The sequence below is a fragment of the Salminus brasiliensis genome, chromosome 15 (genome assembly GCF_030463535.1).
Source record: "Salminus brasiliensis chromosome 15, fSalBra1.hap2, whole genome shotgun sequence".
NCBI classification, from domain to species: Eukaryota; Metazoa; Chordata; class Actinopteri; order Characiformes; family Bryconidae; genus Salminus; species Salminus brasiliensis.
The window spans coordinates 7,346,314-7,363,064 of NC_132892.1; the positions used below are offsets into that span (position 1 = coordinate 7,346,314).

Here is a 16,751-nt window from a genome sequence, read left to right on the forward strand (position 1 = left end):
CTTTATCTAAGGTTGATCAAAGGGTATTTTTAGGCGGTTTGTTTTGTTAAGCTAAGGTCGATAGGTCTGGGAGGTTTTCAGTAAACTGTACAGCAGTCATTGGGGGTATGGTACACCTAAGACGGTGGCGAGGGGACAAATTAACATTTTGCTAAGATGTAGCTCTAAGTCTAGTCTTTGCAGTAGACAGTAGATTGCAGTAATGTGTTGGTCCAGTGGGGTGTGCTAGCTCTCCCTAGGGCCTCCAGGGCTGCTATCAGTGAAAGTCAAAAGCACCAAAAGTGTTTTACTCTTCATACAAATGCTGACACGTTTTAGTAATTTATTATGTATTTCCACAATAACAGCTCCAGTGCAGAATTCTGAATTGATGTTACCTTTACATTTCATATTATATATATTGTGACATTGGTTACAACAACAGAAGACCGTATTGGGTTCCAATTTTGTCAGCCAAGAACAGAAAGCTGAGTCTACAATGGACATAAGCACACCAAAATTGGACAGTTGAAGATTAGGTCAATGTAGCCTGGTCTGATAAATCTTGATTTCTGGTTTGTATTTTTTCAGATTTTTACTCATACAGCCACACATGCCGTTGCTACCTTTATTTTAATTCATATTTAGAATTTCGATATCAGTAAAGCACTTTTTGTCCAGCAATTGTAAAGACAAAGACACCAATATCATAGCAGCTTGCCTAGACCCAGGTTTTTGAACACACAACCCTGTCATCAATAGCCCGGTGCCCTAACCACTGAGCCACTACTGTCCAACAGTACATCTGTACAATATGCATTGTTGAAACATTGTTGCCTCCTTGTCTTTGCAATGGCAGTTTTATTTTTTCTGTTCTTCTCAGTCTTTAGATATCATGATAAGGGAACATCCTGAGTATAATCGGAACCAAATACGTGAGTTGGCCCAGACACTTATGGATGGCAGAGTCCTCCATGAGCTCATTCACAAAAAGGTAGAAGACTACAACCTTCGCTGGGATGAACTTATGCGACGGGTAATGGGTTGACCATATGTGTTAAATTGCTTTAATAGCTTTAATTGCTTTAATAGCTTTTTAAGGCTAAAATAATGGTTAATAGCTTTTTTTAAATTTTTTGACAGGCATTACAAAGGCAACAACAGCTAGAGAAGAGTTTGCAATGGGCTCAAGAAAATGACAAAACTCTCCGACTAATCAGAGATTCTCTAAACACGACTGATCGTCATTTAACAGCATATCTTGCAGATGGTATAGATGCTGCTCAAATACCTCAAGAAGCCCAGGTTTGTATATTTGTCAAGATTATTTAGGTCAAGTTTGTATTGTCTTGACTTTATTTTCCTGTCATAACAAGTATGTGGTACATTGTGTTACCAGTGTGTGTGTGTGTGTGTGTATATATATATATTTATTTATTTTTGTAAATAGAAAATTCAGACTGAGCTGGGTGGCCATGAGGTGACTCTGGACAGTATGAAGAAAAAGGCAGATGAAACAGATGCATCAGAAAAAGTGCTGGCTGAGATTGACGCCATATATGTGAGCACCAGATAACTATTTTCCCTAAAGATTTTGTACATTTGTACAGCCTCATGAATATTAACAAGAGAGGATTTATACAGATTTTTCAAAATTTCAACATAATTTAAAGTCATTCATAGTGGTTTTGGTTTGAAATAGTAAAATTGTAAAATATTTATAGAATTGGTAAAAGGAACCAGGGGGTCACAATGGAAATATTACCAGTATATTTATTATAAGTTACCAGTGACACAACATTAACTTATACAGTGGCAAGAAAATGTATGTGAACCCTTTGGAATTTTATGTTTTTCTGCATTATTTTTTCATAAAATATAATCTGATCGTCATCCAAGTCAATTGTATTGACAAATATAATGTGCCTAAAATTATAGCATAACATAATGATAAAAAAAACTCTGATCATTCATGTCTTTATTGAGAATACCCATAAAAACCTCATAGTGCTACAAAGTAAAAGTATGTGAACCCTTGAGTTAATGATCTCAAAAAAGTTAATTGGAGGTGTTAGCATAGTTGGAGTCTTCTTAAGAAAATGAGTTTGGAGGTGTGGACTAGAGCTACTTTGACTGATAAAAAACAGTTAAGTTTGCTCCACACAAAAAAGATACACATATGTGAGCCATGCCAAAAAGAGCTTTTTTAGGGGATTTACAATCAAAAAGTGTTGATTTAAATAAAGTTGGAAAGGGTTACAAAGTGATTTCAAAGCCTTTAAAAATTCACCAGTCTACAGTGAGGTAAACAATCTACAAATGGCGACAATTTGGGACTGTGTCTACTCTGCCAAGAAGTGGACACCCAGTCAAAATGACCCCAAGAGCACAACAGAGATTCATTAATAATGTAAAGAAACAACCCAGAGTGACAGCCAAAGATTTGAAGGTGTTATTGGTTCAGGCTAACATCTGTGTTTATTATTGAACAAATGGGGTGTCTATGGCAGGCCACCACAAAGAAAGCCTTTGCTCACTAAAAAGAACATTACTGCACACCTGAAGTTTGCAAATGAAGTTTGCACATTGACACTCCACATCGATACTGGGAAATGTTTTGTGGACAGATGAGACTAAGATCAAACTATTTAGAAAGAACACACCGTGCTTCTTCTGGCATAAAAAAGGCACTGGAAATCACCATGAAAATATCATCCCAACCGTAAGGTACGTCAACTGAAATTCTGTACAAGTTGGATGATGCAACAAGACAATGACCCAAAACACTGGTCAACAACAGAATGGCTTAGAAAAAAAAGTGGCCAAGTCAGAGCCCAAATCCCAACCTCATAGAAATGCTATGGATTGACTTGAAGAGAGCTGTACACATGAGGCGTCCAAGGAACTGACCTCAAGTCTGACCTCAGTGTATTCAATAAAGATCTGCAAGATCATAGTTTTTGTGTTATTATTTTAGGCAATATGCTTGACTTGGATGACGATCAGATCGCATTTTATGACAAATTAATGCAGAAAAACATAAAGTTTCAAAGGGTTCACATACTTTTTCTTGCCACTGTATGTAATGTTGGGAATTATAATTGTATAAAGCATTTTGTAAACATAAAATATGTTGCATCACCAGGGAGTGAACTGATAATTTTTGATTAATAGTTTGCTGGATCATTCTAAAAGTGATTTAAAAGTGATTTAAAACCCATTGTCAAAGTGGTATATTTAACCCCACTTTGGTCTAAAATTGTACTTATGTTACCACCTTAAATATGTCATATCATATAAAATCACTCATACATGAGACATTAAACGTAATAAGATAAAGTCATAATATCTAAAATACAAGGACAAATGCAAATATGTTTAACATAAAAAAGCTAAAATACAATGAGATAATAGTGAAACTAAAATATCAATATGTACACTAAATATACACATTATTGATTTTTCTAGTCCAATAAATACTGGATGTACCCCCATGAGTCCAGAATAGATTGTATGATGTAAACAAGGAAGCTTACATTCAGTGGTGATACATATGTCGCTTTACACATTGGATTAGAGGCACAAGTGGGTTAGAGGCACACAAAGGTGGTCAAAAACTGACACCAGCCAAGTGAGGGGTAGTGGGGGATTATGAAACCAGTTTTCATGTCTCCTTGAAATCCTTAAGGTCTTCATCTAATGGAGCCAGAACATACAAAATAAGACAGAGAATTGAGAAAACTAAAAAAAAGAAATGGAACATTCAATACATTAAAAAACTTTGTGGCACAACTTTTTTAAGTTCTGAGTTACAAATATTAATGTTGTCCTCACTTGTGGAGTCTTCAGCCTTCTAAATGTGACCGAGTGAGGTATAAGCCAGGTTTATGAGATTAAGTAAATCACTTGTATTATTTGGAGAATAAGCACTTTTAGCAAACATTTCATTATCTTTGATGGAAAAACATTGTCTGAGCACCTGACATATCACGTTATTCTCAACCCAAAGGTAAATAAAAAAGTAAAAACCCTAAAATCATAATACAATATTTTAATCTGCTGTTCCCTAATACTTTCAGCATATTTCAGCATACATCAGAATGTCTTAATAGCTTTCTTAAAGTTTCTTATTAAATCCCAGCATTATTACAGCTACTTTTCTATCTGGCAGAAACAGGCTTTCCTACAAAAAGCATGATAGCCAATTAGGATTATACAGTGCTGATTTTTTTTTTTCATCTGCATGTAAGGTTTGCAGCAAAGTAGTCAGTAGACTTCCAGTAAATAATGTATATTTAAGTAACTTTGCCTTTTAGTAACTGCATTTATTTTTATAAGGATAAACTGTTGGAGGTAAAAGCAAAGTTTCGACTGTTCCAAAAGCCAGCCAACTTTGATCAGCGATTAAAGGAATGTGAGCATGTGCTGGAAGAAGTAAAGAGTCAACTGGGGGTGCTAAGCATTCGCAGTGTGGAGCAGGATGTGGTGCAGTCCCAACTGGAGCAGTGCATGGTGGGTATTGTTTGTTTTTATAACAGTTGCATAAGCAAGTGCTTAAGGGCCACATTAGTGCAGCTCTTTGATTTTTGTTGGCTCAGGTTCATGATGTCTTTTACTTATCAAATCAATTGTGTTCATAGTAAGGACACAATAAACAAATGTAAGTGAAGTTAAGTGTCAGTGCCAAACTTAATTTATATCTTATATTAGTGTTTATTTAATGTCCTTTTTTATGTCTGATTCTTTTGCAGAAGTTATATAAAAGTCTGAGTGAAGTGAAATCAGAGGTGGAGATGGTAATTAAAACAGGAAGGCAAATAGTGCAGAGACAACAGACCGAGCAGCCCAAAGAGTTGGATGACCGTTTGACAAGTCTTAAACTTCTGTACAACAATCTGGGTGCACAGGTATGATAATTTTGCAGTGGTTATACGTAAACATAAAACAAAAAACAACATAAAAAGAACTAAGACCCCCAGTGAGCAAACCAATGGCGACAGTGGCAAGGAAAAACTTGTTGAGAGCTGGAGGAAGAAACCTTGGGAGTAACCAAGACTCACAAGAGGGACCCATCCTCCTCTGGTCAGACCTATGTATAAATTATTGACTGGTGGTCAGACTGGTCGTTGGTAGCTGGTCTAATGTAGATAGAGGGGACACCTAGTGGTCTACCAGCAGGTTGAGCTTGATGAGTTGGCAACCATTTACTCGAAAAAGGTAGAGGTAGAGTTGGTTCTGAATGGATTTATGGAGAACAGAGAATGTTGAGCAGTATCAGTTTTTGGAGAGCAAAGAATGTTGAGCAATATCAGAGTGTGACTGACAACTCCAGCAGGTCTGACTATAACAGCCTCAGACATGGGAGCACCCTGAAACACTGCCGTCCATCTGCTCCACCGTCCACAAACTGTGCAAGCAGCGAGACGGCTGCTCCAGCATCTCTATATACTACAATTCCCTGTGTTTGTGAACCCCTGAACCTACAACCTTTATCTAAGGGATACATTAATTACCATAAGCTAAACTAAACTGATTAGTTTTCAGCCTATATTTGAAGATTGAGAGAACATTATCTGAAAGGTTATTCCAGATTTGGGTGGCTTTATAAGAAAAGGCTCTTCCCCCCTGCTGAGGTTTTCTGAACTTTGGGAACGAGAAAGAAACCAGCACCCTGAGATCTAAGTAATCTTCATGGTTCTTAATAATAAGATCGTAATAAGATCTTGCAGGTACTCAGGAGCTAGGTCAGGTAGGGCTTTGTATATTAATAGAGGAATTTTATAGTCAATACAGAATTTAACTGGGAGCCAATGCAGTGCTGATAGAACTGGACTGATATGGTTAAATTTTCTAGTTTTAGTAAGGACCCTGGCTGTAGCATTTTGAACTAGTTGAAGTTTATTGAGGTTCCTGCTGGAACATCTTGACAATAGTGCATTACAATAATCTAGCCTTGAGGTAATAAAAGCATGTACTAGCCTTTCTGCTTCCTGTAGTCATAAATAATTTCTTAGCTTGGAAATGTTCCTAAGATGTAGAAAAGCTGTCCTACTAGTATGTGTTGCTCAAATTATAGATCTGAATTGAATATGACGGCACGATTTTTAGCTGCTGGACCAGGAATAATGAAAAAATAATTCCTGGTCCAGCAGCTAAAAATCTTGGTGTCATATTCGATTCAAACCTATCATTGGGCATTTCACATATCATTTTGAAACTTATCATTATAGATTATAGATTAGATATTTATTTTTATGTACACTGTAAAACCTGTGATTAATTTGTTGTGCATTTCCGTTTGTCCAGGTGACAGAAGGAAAGCAAGAACTGGAAAAGAGCTTGAAGTTGTTGAGAAAATTTAGGAAGGAGATAAATGGTCTGACCGAGTGGTTAGCAGCAATTGATGGTGAGCTGACTCATCGGTCATCGGTAGAGGGGATGCCCAATGACCTGGAAGCAGAGTTGGCCTGGGCCAAGGTGCGTTCATACACAACTCTAACAACATTAAAACATTAAATTAAAAAAACTATGTTTAGAGAAATTGTTTTTTTAATGGCAGACATTCAGTGTTTAACATTTGTAATGTATTTTTGTCTTTTCGTTGTGAAGAATGATAAATAAATTTGTTTTATTTTCGACTTTTTTTACTTTTACTTATTTGTTTTGGATTTTGTTTCGTTATATTGTATTATGCAAATTACGTATAATTACACTGCTAAACACTTTGCACACTAAAACACTTTACACTAAAAGCTGTTTTGGTGTTTTTTAGGGGAGGGGAATAATACTTGTTCACAATACTCTGCAGCAGACCTCCCTGCATCCCATAATTTAAAATTATTTTATTTGCAAGTTATTTAGCATTACATTAACCCAATACTACTGGATGAATATATGCATTTCCTCAGGCCACACAGGAGGATACTGAGCGACACATAGCCCAACTTCATTTAGTAAGAGAGCTAGCAGAGGCCCTGAAAGGGGTGCTCAAAGGGCAGGAAAGCCTGATAGATGACAAAGTCAGCCTTCTGAACTGCAACTGGATTGCTGTGACATCACGCAGTGAACAGTGGTTGAATTTGCTACTGGTGAGAGAAAAACATCTGTCTTCAAATGAATTTGATTTTTTACATAAAAAAACTTTTTTTCTTTTTGTGTGGGTTCATTTTGTGTTTTGTCATTAATTACCTTTTACTAAGTTAATATCTTGTTCTCTCTCCATGTTTTTATTCTTTCTTTACCTAGATATTTATGATAAAACATCTACTTTAAAGTATAGATATGAATAAAATGAAAGTATTTAGCTGAGGCAGCTTGAAATTCAGATCATTTGTTTCATATAGATGGAAAAGTACCATCTTCGTATTCTAGCATTTTCTTCTAAATGCAGGATTACCAAAGTCAGATGAAAACTCTAGATCAGAATGTCGCTCAGATTAATGCCTGGATGGATAAAACCGAGGCTCAAATGGACAAGATGGAGGGCCAAGGCTGCAATGAGCATATTATCAAGGTTTGTATCTTTGCTTATGAATTGATAGTTTGTTAATTGTTAGTTGGACTGCTCCATTGTTTTTATCTGTAGCTTAACACCAAACCACATTTCTAACATCATTACATCTCATTTGTGTTGGTTGGGTTTTTGATTTGGTTCAGTGATACATATTGTTCTTTAGTATTTGTAATTAGCATTGTTATATTCTATGTGATATAACACTGTCTCATAACATTGCAAACTAAGATAGCTAGCTGGAGCTTGCATGAAGTCTGTGCATGAATGAAAACAGGCTGTTGTACCAGAAATAAGCCAGCAGCGTTTAACACAGCACCTGTGAGACGCCAACAGATTGTTAATCATTGTTAAGAACGATTATTATAAATTTGTTTTGTTTTTTTATATACTCTTTTTTTTTTTACTTTTGGCTGATTTTGTTGTGGCTTTTTGTTATATTGCATTACTTGTTATATTGTATAATTACAATGCTCTGTCTACAATATGAACACATATGAAAACTCAGTAGTAAAAAAGTTTAGTAAGCATTCCCCTCTATCAAGGTCTGGCACCATTGTTACTTAAAAAAAAAAAAGATTGTAGTTCACACTGTGAATTAAGCCATTGAAGCTACGGAAGAATGAATTATGAATATATAATTGATAATAATATAATAATAATAGAATAATTGAAAAGTAGCTTCAGTGCATTCATGAAGTGTACTTCTCTTTATACATTTTAGTAAAATTGTCTTAGTTTTGATTGGCCCATAAAAATAAAACACAATGGATTAATTTACTTCATTCTAGATGATGTGTTCATATTGTGGGTCGATGTGTAAAAAAAGCTGCAACATGAATTTTGTGTTTAACATGACTTGGGTGTACATCACTGGTTGCAAAGCAGAAACCAGACTACTACCTGGCTCCTGTAGACCCGAAGGTTGGCGTTATTTGTTTACTCAGGTGCATGTAAAACCGTTGATCACATTACTAACAGAATATGATTAATATGGATTTCATATGGAATTCATGTAAATACACTCACTGATAAGTTACCATTTTTGCATTTGTTAGCTGTTTATGGAACCTCTCAATATGTATGGAGTATGGCGCTGAAGTGTGGCTAAAAAGGGATCATCATCCGAAGCATGCCACATCATTGTCAAACATGGTTGTGGCGCTGTAATGACATGGACAGTACATAGAACTTGGTCACTGGTAATTGATGTTGTGACTGTTGATAGAAATTTACTTCTATGGAAATATTCAGCTAAAGAAGCTTGAAATTTAGATAATTAGTTTGATATAGATGGAAAAGGACCATTGTTGAATTGTAGCATTTTCTTGTGGATGCATGATTACCAAAATTCAAGATCAGAAATCAAAATGTCTCTTAAATGAATGCCTGGATGGATAGAACTGAGTCTCAGATGGACAAGATGGAGGTCAGGGCTACACTGTGAATATTAGGTAACATGACTTTAAGGATGATTTCTAATGTGTGCCCAATGGCTTTTTGGGCAAAGAACAGTTGAATGCTCTTAATTGGTATGAGAGTAAGGATAGTTATTGGCGGTCCTATTAGTAGTGGCAGATGGTTAAGAGTCCATGTAGATTTTAACAAGGTCATTAGACAGGTAGCAGTGGCAGGAGGGTGTTCAGCTGGTCTTGCATGGGTGGTGGGGGAGCCTAGTGGTCGGACTGGTGGGTGGCAGCTGGTCTGACACAGGTCTTCTAACACATCGGGCCAGATGAGCAGGCCATTTACTCAGAGTTGACAAGAGTTAAAGAGTTAAACAAGAGTTGACTAAAACAGCTTAATTAAAAGGAGAGGGCGAGAGGGTAGCAGAGAAATGGGAGCACCCTGAAACACTGGCATCCATCTGCTCCACTATCCACATAACTGAGTGATCGTGTGGAAGCAGCGAGACGATAGATCCAGTATACTACAATTCCCTGTGTCCATGAACCCCTGGACCTGCAACCTTTTTCTAAGCGAAACATTTACCAAAAGCTGAACTAAACAGATGAGTTTTCAGCCTAGACTTGAAGATAGAGACTGTGTCTGAATCCCAAACATTATCTGAAAGGATGTTCCAGAGTTGGGGGGGCTTTATTAGAAAACCCTGCTGAGGCTCTCTGATCTGAACTGCTAAGAAGCCAGCACCCTGTGATCTAAGTGATTGTGATGGTTCATAATCAGTAATAAGTAATAAGTAATAAGTAATAATTCGCAGGTACTCAGGAGCAAGACCATGTAGGGCCTTGTATGTCAATAGAAGGATTTTGTAGTCAATACGGAATTTAACTGGAAGCCAATGTTGTGCTGATAGAACTGGACTGATATAGTAAAATGTTCTAGTTTTAATAAGGCATGCAGCATTTTGAGCTAGTTAAAGATTACTAAGATTCTTGCAAGTACAACTGAACAATAATGTGTTGCAATAATCTAGCCTTGAGGTAATAAAAGCTATGGAGGTCCCATAGCTCCAGTAAAAGGATCTCTTAATGCTTCACCATACCAAGAGATTTTGGTAAATTTAATTCTCACAACTTTGCAGGAGTCCTGACCTCAACCCGTTAGAACACCTTTGGAATGAAATAGAGCGGAGACTGTGAGCCAGGCCTTTTCGTCCAACATTAGTGTCTGACTTCACAAATGCGCTTCTGAAAGAATGACTGACATATGTTCCACATTACAGAATCCAATGATGCTTACATTGATTACAAAGGTAGGATTATATGCTAAATTTCTCTGTTACTCATTGTCACTGATCAGGGTCTGCAAGCAGAGCTGGAAGAAATGCGCATAAAGTTAGAGGCTGTCCAGAATCTGGGCGAAGACCTCATTAAGAACAGGGGGGAACATTGTAAAGCTCAAGTGGAGCCCAAGTTGGAGCAGCTTAATCAGCACTTTGAGATAGTTGCCAGAAGGATTTTAAATGCACAGGTATTGTTCTTTGTGCCATTATCCAAAAAAGAATAGATCACCAATTGCTATGAAATTATTATATTTTTGATGCAGGTGTAATCACTTTTTGTATTTATTCATGTATTATATAGGCCTCGTCTCAAGAGTTAATGGATTACTACAGACAAGCTAATATGTGGCTGCAGCTGCTGGACGAAGAGATACAATTGGGTGAAAATGTCAAGGAAGAAGATTTTCTTGAGAAGCCAGTAAGACTTTTTTTCTTATTATGGATGCTATGACTTACATAGTAAGTTACTTCAAATCTAATGAGACCCATATGTAATGTATGTATGTATTGTGTATAAGTAGAACAAAATAACATCTCAAACTCCAATGTGTGCATGTATTACTCATTAGAGCACTAAAGTTAATGTCATTCTACTAGTTTTCCATACATGTGTCTTTGTAGACTGTTGATGAAGATGCACTGAATGAGCTCTTCCTGAAAGGAGAAAATCTACTTAGGAGAACCTCAGATCCAGCTCATGGGACAGTTCGTGAAAAGCATAACTTGCTTCATGATAAATACGACACCCTGAAGGTACAAAACTTACAGTCTTGAGTGTTACACTACTGGTTTATTGATCAGTGCCACATTATTTTATTGGTGTCAAATACATGTGCACATGTGTACAATGCAATGATATTTGTGCCTATAAATTGTTTTTAACCCTGTTAAAAATTGTAAGTTTATAAGACCTTATATCATATAATCATACAATTCAAAAACTACTGCAGATGGGTAAACCACAAAAGGAGAATATGTACAATGCAAAATAAAAATGAAACAAAAAGTTTAGTCAAGCTGACCAGCTGTTTAAATGTTTGTAAAAGTGGCACCATAGAATTGCCTTTGAAACTGAATAAGTCAAGTACCCTATACTCCTGATGTATGTTATTTGACCAGGGCTGTCAGAGCTTTGGCTAGCTGGGTGTATGTAAATTCTGAAGGTGTAAATAAAATTAGCTGTTATGTAACAGATGAGGGGGTTTTGAATTGGGCCATTTTACAGTTTTGGTTATGGAAAATGTTCTATTTAGTGAACACAGTTAATGATTTGTCACATCCATGAAATCTTATTTTTAAACTATACCAGGATAAATATATTTTTTCTATTCTAGGGCACCTTTAAAAAAGCACTTTATCTCATTCTGCTTGTGTGTGAGCAAACCTTTTTCACTTTATTTTAAAAGCAAAATGTAGATTATGGCCAAAATGTATGTATGTACAGTATAAGCTGAATTCTGTTTATTGTTGGTTACCTCGAGGGGCAAATTTACAAAAGAGATGGTAATTACTGGCAGTTTGCACAAATCGAGTCACTACAGTGTTACAGTTTAACACAGTTTAAGAAATCGTTGGGGGTGCAACAATATTTACTTATTTAATTTTTACTTGACAAGATCCAACATCTCTGTGCAAAAACAATGGCAATGCTAAAAATAAGACAGTTCTGCATATGTTAAATAGCCTGCATAATCATGAACTAAGTTCAATCTTCTCCTGGTATTTTGCTCTTTAAAAGGTACCTTCCTGTTATATATACAGTGCCATGAGCAAACAGCACTGATTATGGTCTTATAATAGGAACTTTGCAACAAGTGGTGTTAATCCAATATATGTTTTGCCAGATTTAGCAAATATCTCTTACTGTCTGGTAGCTGTACATACTGTCTGCTAGCTGTCTGTTTTACATTGACAATGCAAAAAAAAATCTGCTGTGGTTTGGACCAAAGACTCCAATACTCCAGCCAGCAACAGGGGCGTTCATGCTTGTGCACAGGACAGGGGGGAAAGGAGGGTAGACTGAAGGAGCTCTAATGGGTGTATATGATGTATATGTTCAGGTTCAGGTATCAGCAGTCTTTCTCCTGAATTGCTAACCACATTTATGCCTGTATAAGTCATTATTTGAAATAGGTGTTATTCTAACACAGCACCAAAAAACATTTTCCCACCTCAGTCAGAAAATATTTATTGTCCTTTTTATTGCCCAGATGAACTCTAACTACTAAGCTCCTAAGTGCTGCTATTATTATTATTGTTGTTGTTGATGTTGTTGTTGTTCTTGACCTCCCTCGCTGTTGTCCATTTTCCCTTCTCCTCCACATGCATTTATGAGGAATATGAAATAGTTGGATTGATGTAACAGTTGCTTCAATTCCAATCTGGCTGTTCAGACTGAATCATGTTGCAGCATATCTGATGTGAATTGGATATCACATATGAAAGTGGCCCAAGTCTGAACTAAAAATGTCATGAACATGTAAAAAGCAAAACAGTATTTTATTCTTAAAATAGTATTTGATAAACCATGTAAACAGAAACACTTGATTTGAAGTACACCTAAGCACAACAGATGTTTTATCAATACTTGACTTGGACTAGAGGTTCCCCCTTTTAAATCTTGGTTCCTCTCAGGGTTTCTTCATCTAGCTTTTAGGTAGTTTATCTTGCCACTGTCGCCTTTGGCTCATAAACCATGTAAAAGCTTTATGCATCTCATCAAATGTAATGGACCCAAATTGCACCTATTTGGTAGAATAAATCATATAGTAAATTGCAACAGCCACTTTTTAATATCAATAAAGAATTTTCAATGGGGCAAAATGTAAGTTAATCTGCCCCAAGTTTGGAAAAGTAGTGGTAAGGTCAGATGATAATCAACACTGTTGTGTTTTGTTGTTGACTTCTTTCTATATTTCTTGACTTTTCACTGACAGACTCTGGAGGCCCTTAAGAGGAAGAGGGCCCTTACCCTTGCTCCACAGTGGTATGAATTCTGTAAGATATCAGATGACATTACGCATTTTCTTGACAACATTGAGAAGGTGGTAGCAGAGCTGCCCGACCCTGCTGAAGAATTAACAGTTAAGGTGAGTAAGTGCATGAGAGGTGTAATAGAATATAAGGTCATATAAAATCAGTTAATCAGACCATCATACACAAAAGATTGTCACTACCTGAAGAGAGAATTAACCATACACAATTACAATTTTATTTTTGGAGCTCCAAATTATTGACTTCTAGTGTAATAACACTATCTTTGTATTTACAAATTTGCTAAAATATGTTAAGTTACGTATCTGCTTCTAGTCTGGATTTATAGAGTATAGATTTTGTGCTGTGGAAGGACAGTTGGCTAAAAAACAGAAATTAACATTAAAGAAATGTCACTGTGCTGTACTTATTATTAAACTCGTCCAGCTCAGGTGATTAATAGATATTGTCTCTGAGTTTGAATGTTTAACACTGAACAGCCATAAAAGAAAAAAAATAGCACATTAAAATTTCAGTGTAATTTAGTATATTGATCATTATTATATGAACAAACTAACTTCCCAAATTCATTGTTTTAAGATACAAAGTATAAAATAAAAATAAACTGTCACTGGAGGAGGCTAGTAGTTGAACTGAAAACAGACAGTGCTGCATTTCTCAGTGTAAATATCAACTCACATGTCCCCTACTATGAATTTGTGATTTCCAGCGTTCAAGTATGAGGAAACCCTTTTGTTGCAATAACTTTAATATTAATCTTTTGGAGCACATAGTTCGAAACAAGACAGACATATTCACTCTCACACACACATACACATACTGAGGACAGTGAGTAACAGTGGGCAGCCATCAATGTGGTGCCCAGGGAACAGAGAGAGGATTGAGCAGCTTCCCAAGGGCCCAAAAGTGACAACTTGTCAAGCCCAGGCTTTTTTTTTACATTTTTTTTTTATCAAACCCACAATCGAACCCACATTCAAACCCACAATTCGTTCATCAGTAGTCCAGTGCTCTGACCTGCTAAACCACTACTGTCCCATAGCACAATTTCTAGGAGTATCTAAAAATCTAATGTGTGGTATCCTAAGGACCTCAAAGTATACTAAGGACCTCACAAGTTCACCTTCATTCATACTAGTGTGCCATGATCCACCTTAAAAGTAGAATGAAAACCACTACTTCTACCACAAAAGTCTTTTTGCTCTCTAGGAGATTGGGACTAAGATTGAACAGCAGCGCCCAGAACTTGAAAAATTTCGGCAACTTGGTCATGTACTCTCAGAGGGCGGAATGGTCAGGCTTGTGGAGGCACGACTGATCCCCATTAATAAACGATGGGAGTGGCTTGACAGTAAATTTGCTCAAGTTGATCACATGAGTGTAAGTCTGACAAAAATATATATATCTACTGGATGCTGGCTAACTTTTGACTTGACTTTTGACTTAATGTTTACTGTTATTATAAAGATGATAATGTCTAAATTGTATATGATTTGTGATGATGAATTTTACCAACCCTGGTTCATAAAGCAAGTGCAGGATCTGTTACGTTCCATTGCTGAAAATGAAGCACGGCTAAACTCTCCTGTATGCTTGTCTGCTGCAACTGAAAATTTACCCCAACAAGAAAAGTGCCTTAAGGTGAGGATTTTTTTAGAATATGATTGATTACTTTAAATATTGATGATTGTTGTGTGAAAATAGACATACAGTTACATATGTTCTATATGTAAATAAAAGGCATAAATTCAGAGAATATCAAAATCAATGTTTTCTGTTAGGAAGTGAAGTATAATTTGGAGAAACTTGAGACTCAAGTGACAGAGGCTTTGGACAGAAACAAAATGCACCTTAATGAGAATCTACTAACTCAGCTGCTTAGCTCTAACTGGGAAAACCTGAAGAAGCTCTATCGGGACAGGATAGTGTAAGTATGAATTTCATATTGCTACATTGCTACATATTGTCTTTGATAAAATGTACAAAAATAACTTTTTTTAACTAGACCTCCTTAATATAGTTTCCAAGTAAGTGAAATACTATTTTCTCCCCAGTCCATACAGTCTATATGTGGAGACTAAACTGCCAAAACAGCCTGTTGTGAAATCACTGTTTTTCTCAACTCAACTCATTTACGTATATCCACCTATTTAACATACCACAATTTAGACCCAAGCATTCATATTGCAGTTTTCAGTCATGTTACAGGTTACAGCTGAGTGTTTTTTGAACATTTTTGGATCATAAGTCAACACAAATGTTGTAAGTGGACCTTAAACACAAACACAAGAGGAACTGTAGGATGTAGGATAGGGGGCAATTAAACAAAAACTGGTGCAATTGCTCTGTTAATGCAGTTTGATAAAACAAGTGAAAATGCCAGCGTCCAAACACTGGTACTCTAAAATACTCACAGACGTATGAATGCATGCATCAATTATACCAAGTTTTTTTACATTATACAAAAGCATTAATTCACTTGGGGGGTATGTGTTGCCAGTGATCTTGCCTCACTTGGCATTGTTGGAAAATAAGTAACATATGGTCTTACATGCCTTATTGGTCTAAAATATGGAATAAAAAGTGGAATTATGTATATATTTTTTTCTTGGTCCAGACAAAGAAAACCAAACTAAAACCATAAATTCAACCTTCACATGTTTTTTTCTTTTAGTTATTTTTGCATATTTTTAACAACCAGGATAATTAAGATGCACTAAGATGCAACTGTTGGGCCCTTAAATGTGGTAATCCTCTCTTTTGCAGGGATGCAATAGTATGGCTGACTCTGGCTTTTCAAGCTGATGAGAATTTAGTTGTGCTATAGGTACTTTACAGGTGTCTGTTTTGTCTGTTTTTTTCCTACATTGCTCTCATTGTTTTACCCCAGATATTTTAACAAATACAAGAAATATAGTGATGACCTAAAAGCCCTTCAAGGTTGGTTGACTGTTGCAGAGAAAGCATTAGTGCTGCATGAGGAAGACCCAAACCTAAACAGAAGCCAAATTAAGGTAATTATTGATTATAATATCCTATGATTCACACATGTACGTTGCACACATTTTTTTCAGTATTACCCACATTACGTTTATCTCCATATTTGGAAAAATACTCACATGCAGGATCTGCAGGAAGATTTGGAAAAGCAGGAGGCAGCAGTCAAAGAGCTAAATCTTCTGGGCCAAGATCTAGCCCTGCAATGTAGAGAAGAAGATAGAAATAACATTAAACAGCAACTTGGTTCCATCAATACCCGCTGGGCTAAAGTTTTCAACCAGCTGACTGAAATAAAAAGAAGGTAAGTGTTACCATGTGAGGAAGTGTAGGTCGATGATTATGGGATTTACCAGTTTATCAAAAAGCATTGCAATGATAAGATACTTTATTCACTTAATGTTTGCAACTGGTTTTGCTGGCTAAAACATATGTTTTTTTTTTTTTTAAAATGTTATTTTTGGGCAGAGGTACCAGTACTGCTGACTACTCAGTTTTTGTACACACAGTCACCACAAAGCTTTA

The 16,751-nt window shown here is 36.3% G+C and overlaps 1 protein-coding gene across 5 annotated transcripts in view; it reads left to right on the forward strand.

Annotated features, from left to right (window-relative positions):
* dmd (dystrophin) overlaps positions 1 to 16,751 on the forward strand; it is a 126,125-nt gene that overhangs the window by 36,857 nt on the left and 72,517 nt on the right. For 4 of the 5 annotated variants that reach the window (XR_011977596.1, XM_072658015.1, XM_072658019.1 and 1 more), the window contains 17 exons: positions 863 to 1,015; positions 1,123 to 1,284; positions 1,430 to 1,540; positions 4,318 to 4,491; positions 4,731 to 4,886; positions 6,286 to 6,456; positions 6,888 to 7,067; positions 7,370 to 7,492; positions 10,253 to 10,423; positions 10,537 to 10,653; positions 10,857 to 10,988; positions 13,172 to 13,324; positions 14,439 to 14,609; positions 14,760 to 14,870; positions 15,011 to 15,156; positions 16,120 to 16,243; positions 16,355 to 16,530. Coding sequence is in view for 4 of the 5 variants with exons in the window: in XM_072658015.1 (XP_072514116.1) it covers positions 863 to 1,015; positions 1,123 to 1,284; positions 1,430 to 1,540; positions 4,318 to 4,491; positions 4,731 to 4,886; positions 6,286 to 6,456; positions 6,888 to 7,067; positions 7,370 to 7,492; positions 10,253 to 10,423; positions 10,537 to 10,653; positions 10,857 to 10,988; positions 13,172 to 13,324; positions 14,439 to 14,609; positions 14,760 to 14,870; positions 15,011 to 15,156; positions 16,120 to 16,243; positions 16,355 to 16,530 (2,531 nt within the window). In the remaining variant the exon portion in view is untranslated. The remainder of the gene's footprint in view (positions 1 to 862; positions 1,016 to 1,122; positions 1,285 to 1,429; positions 1,541 to 4,317; positions 4,492 to 4,730; positions 4,887 to 6,285; positions 6,457 to 6,887; positions 7,068 to 7,369; positions 7,493 to 10,252; positions 10,424 to 10,536; positions 10,654 to 10,856; positions 10,989 to 13,171; positions 13,325 to 14,438; positions 14,610 to 14,759; positions 14,871 to 15,010; positions 15,157 to 16,119; positions 16,244 to 16,354; positions 16,531 to 16,751) is intronic. The other variant, XM_072658014.1, reaches the window with a different exon arrangement.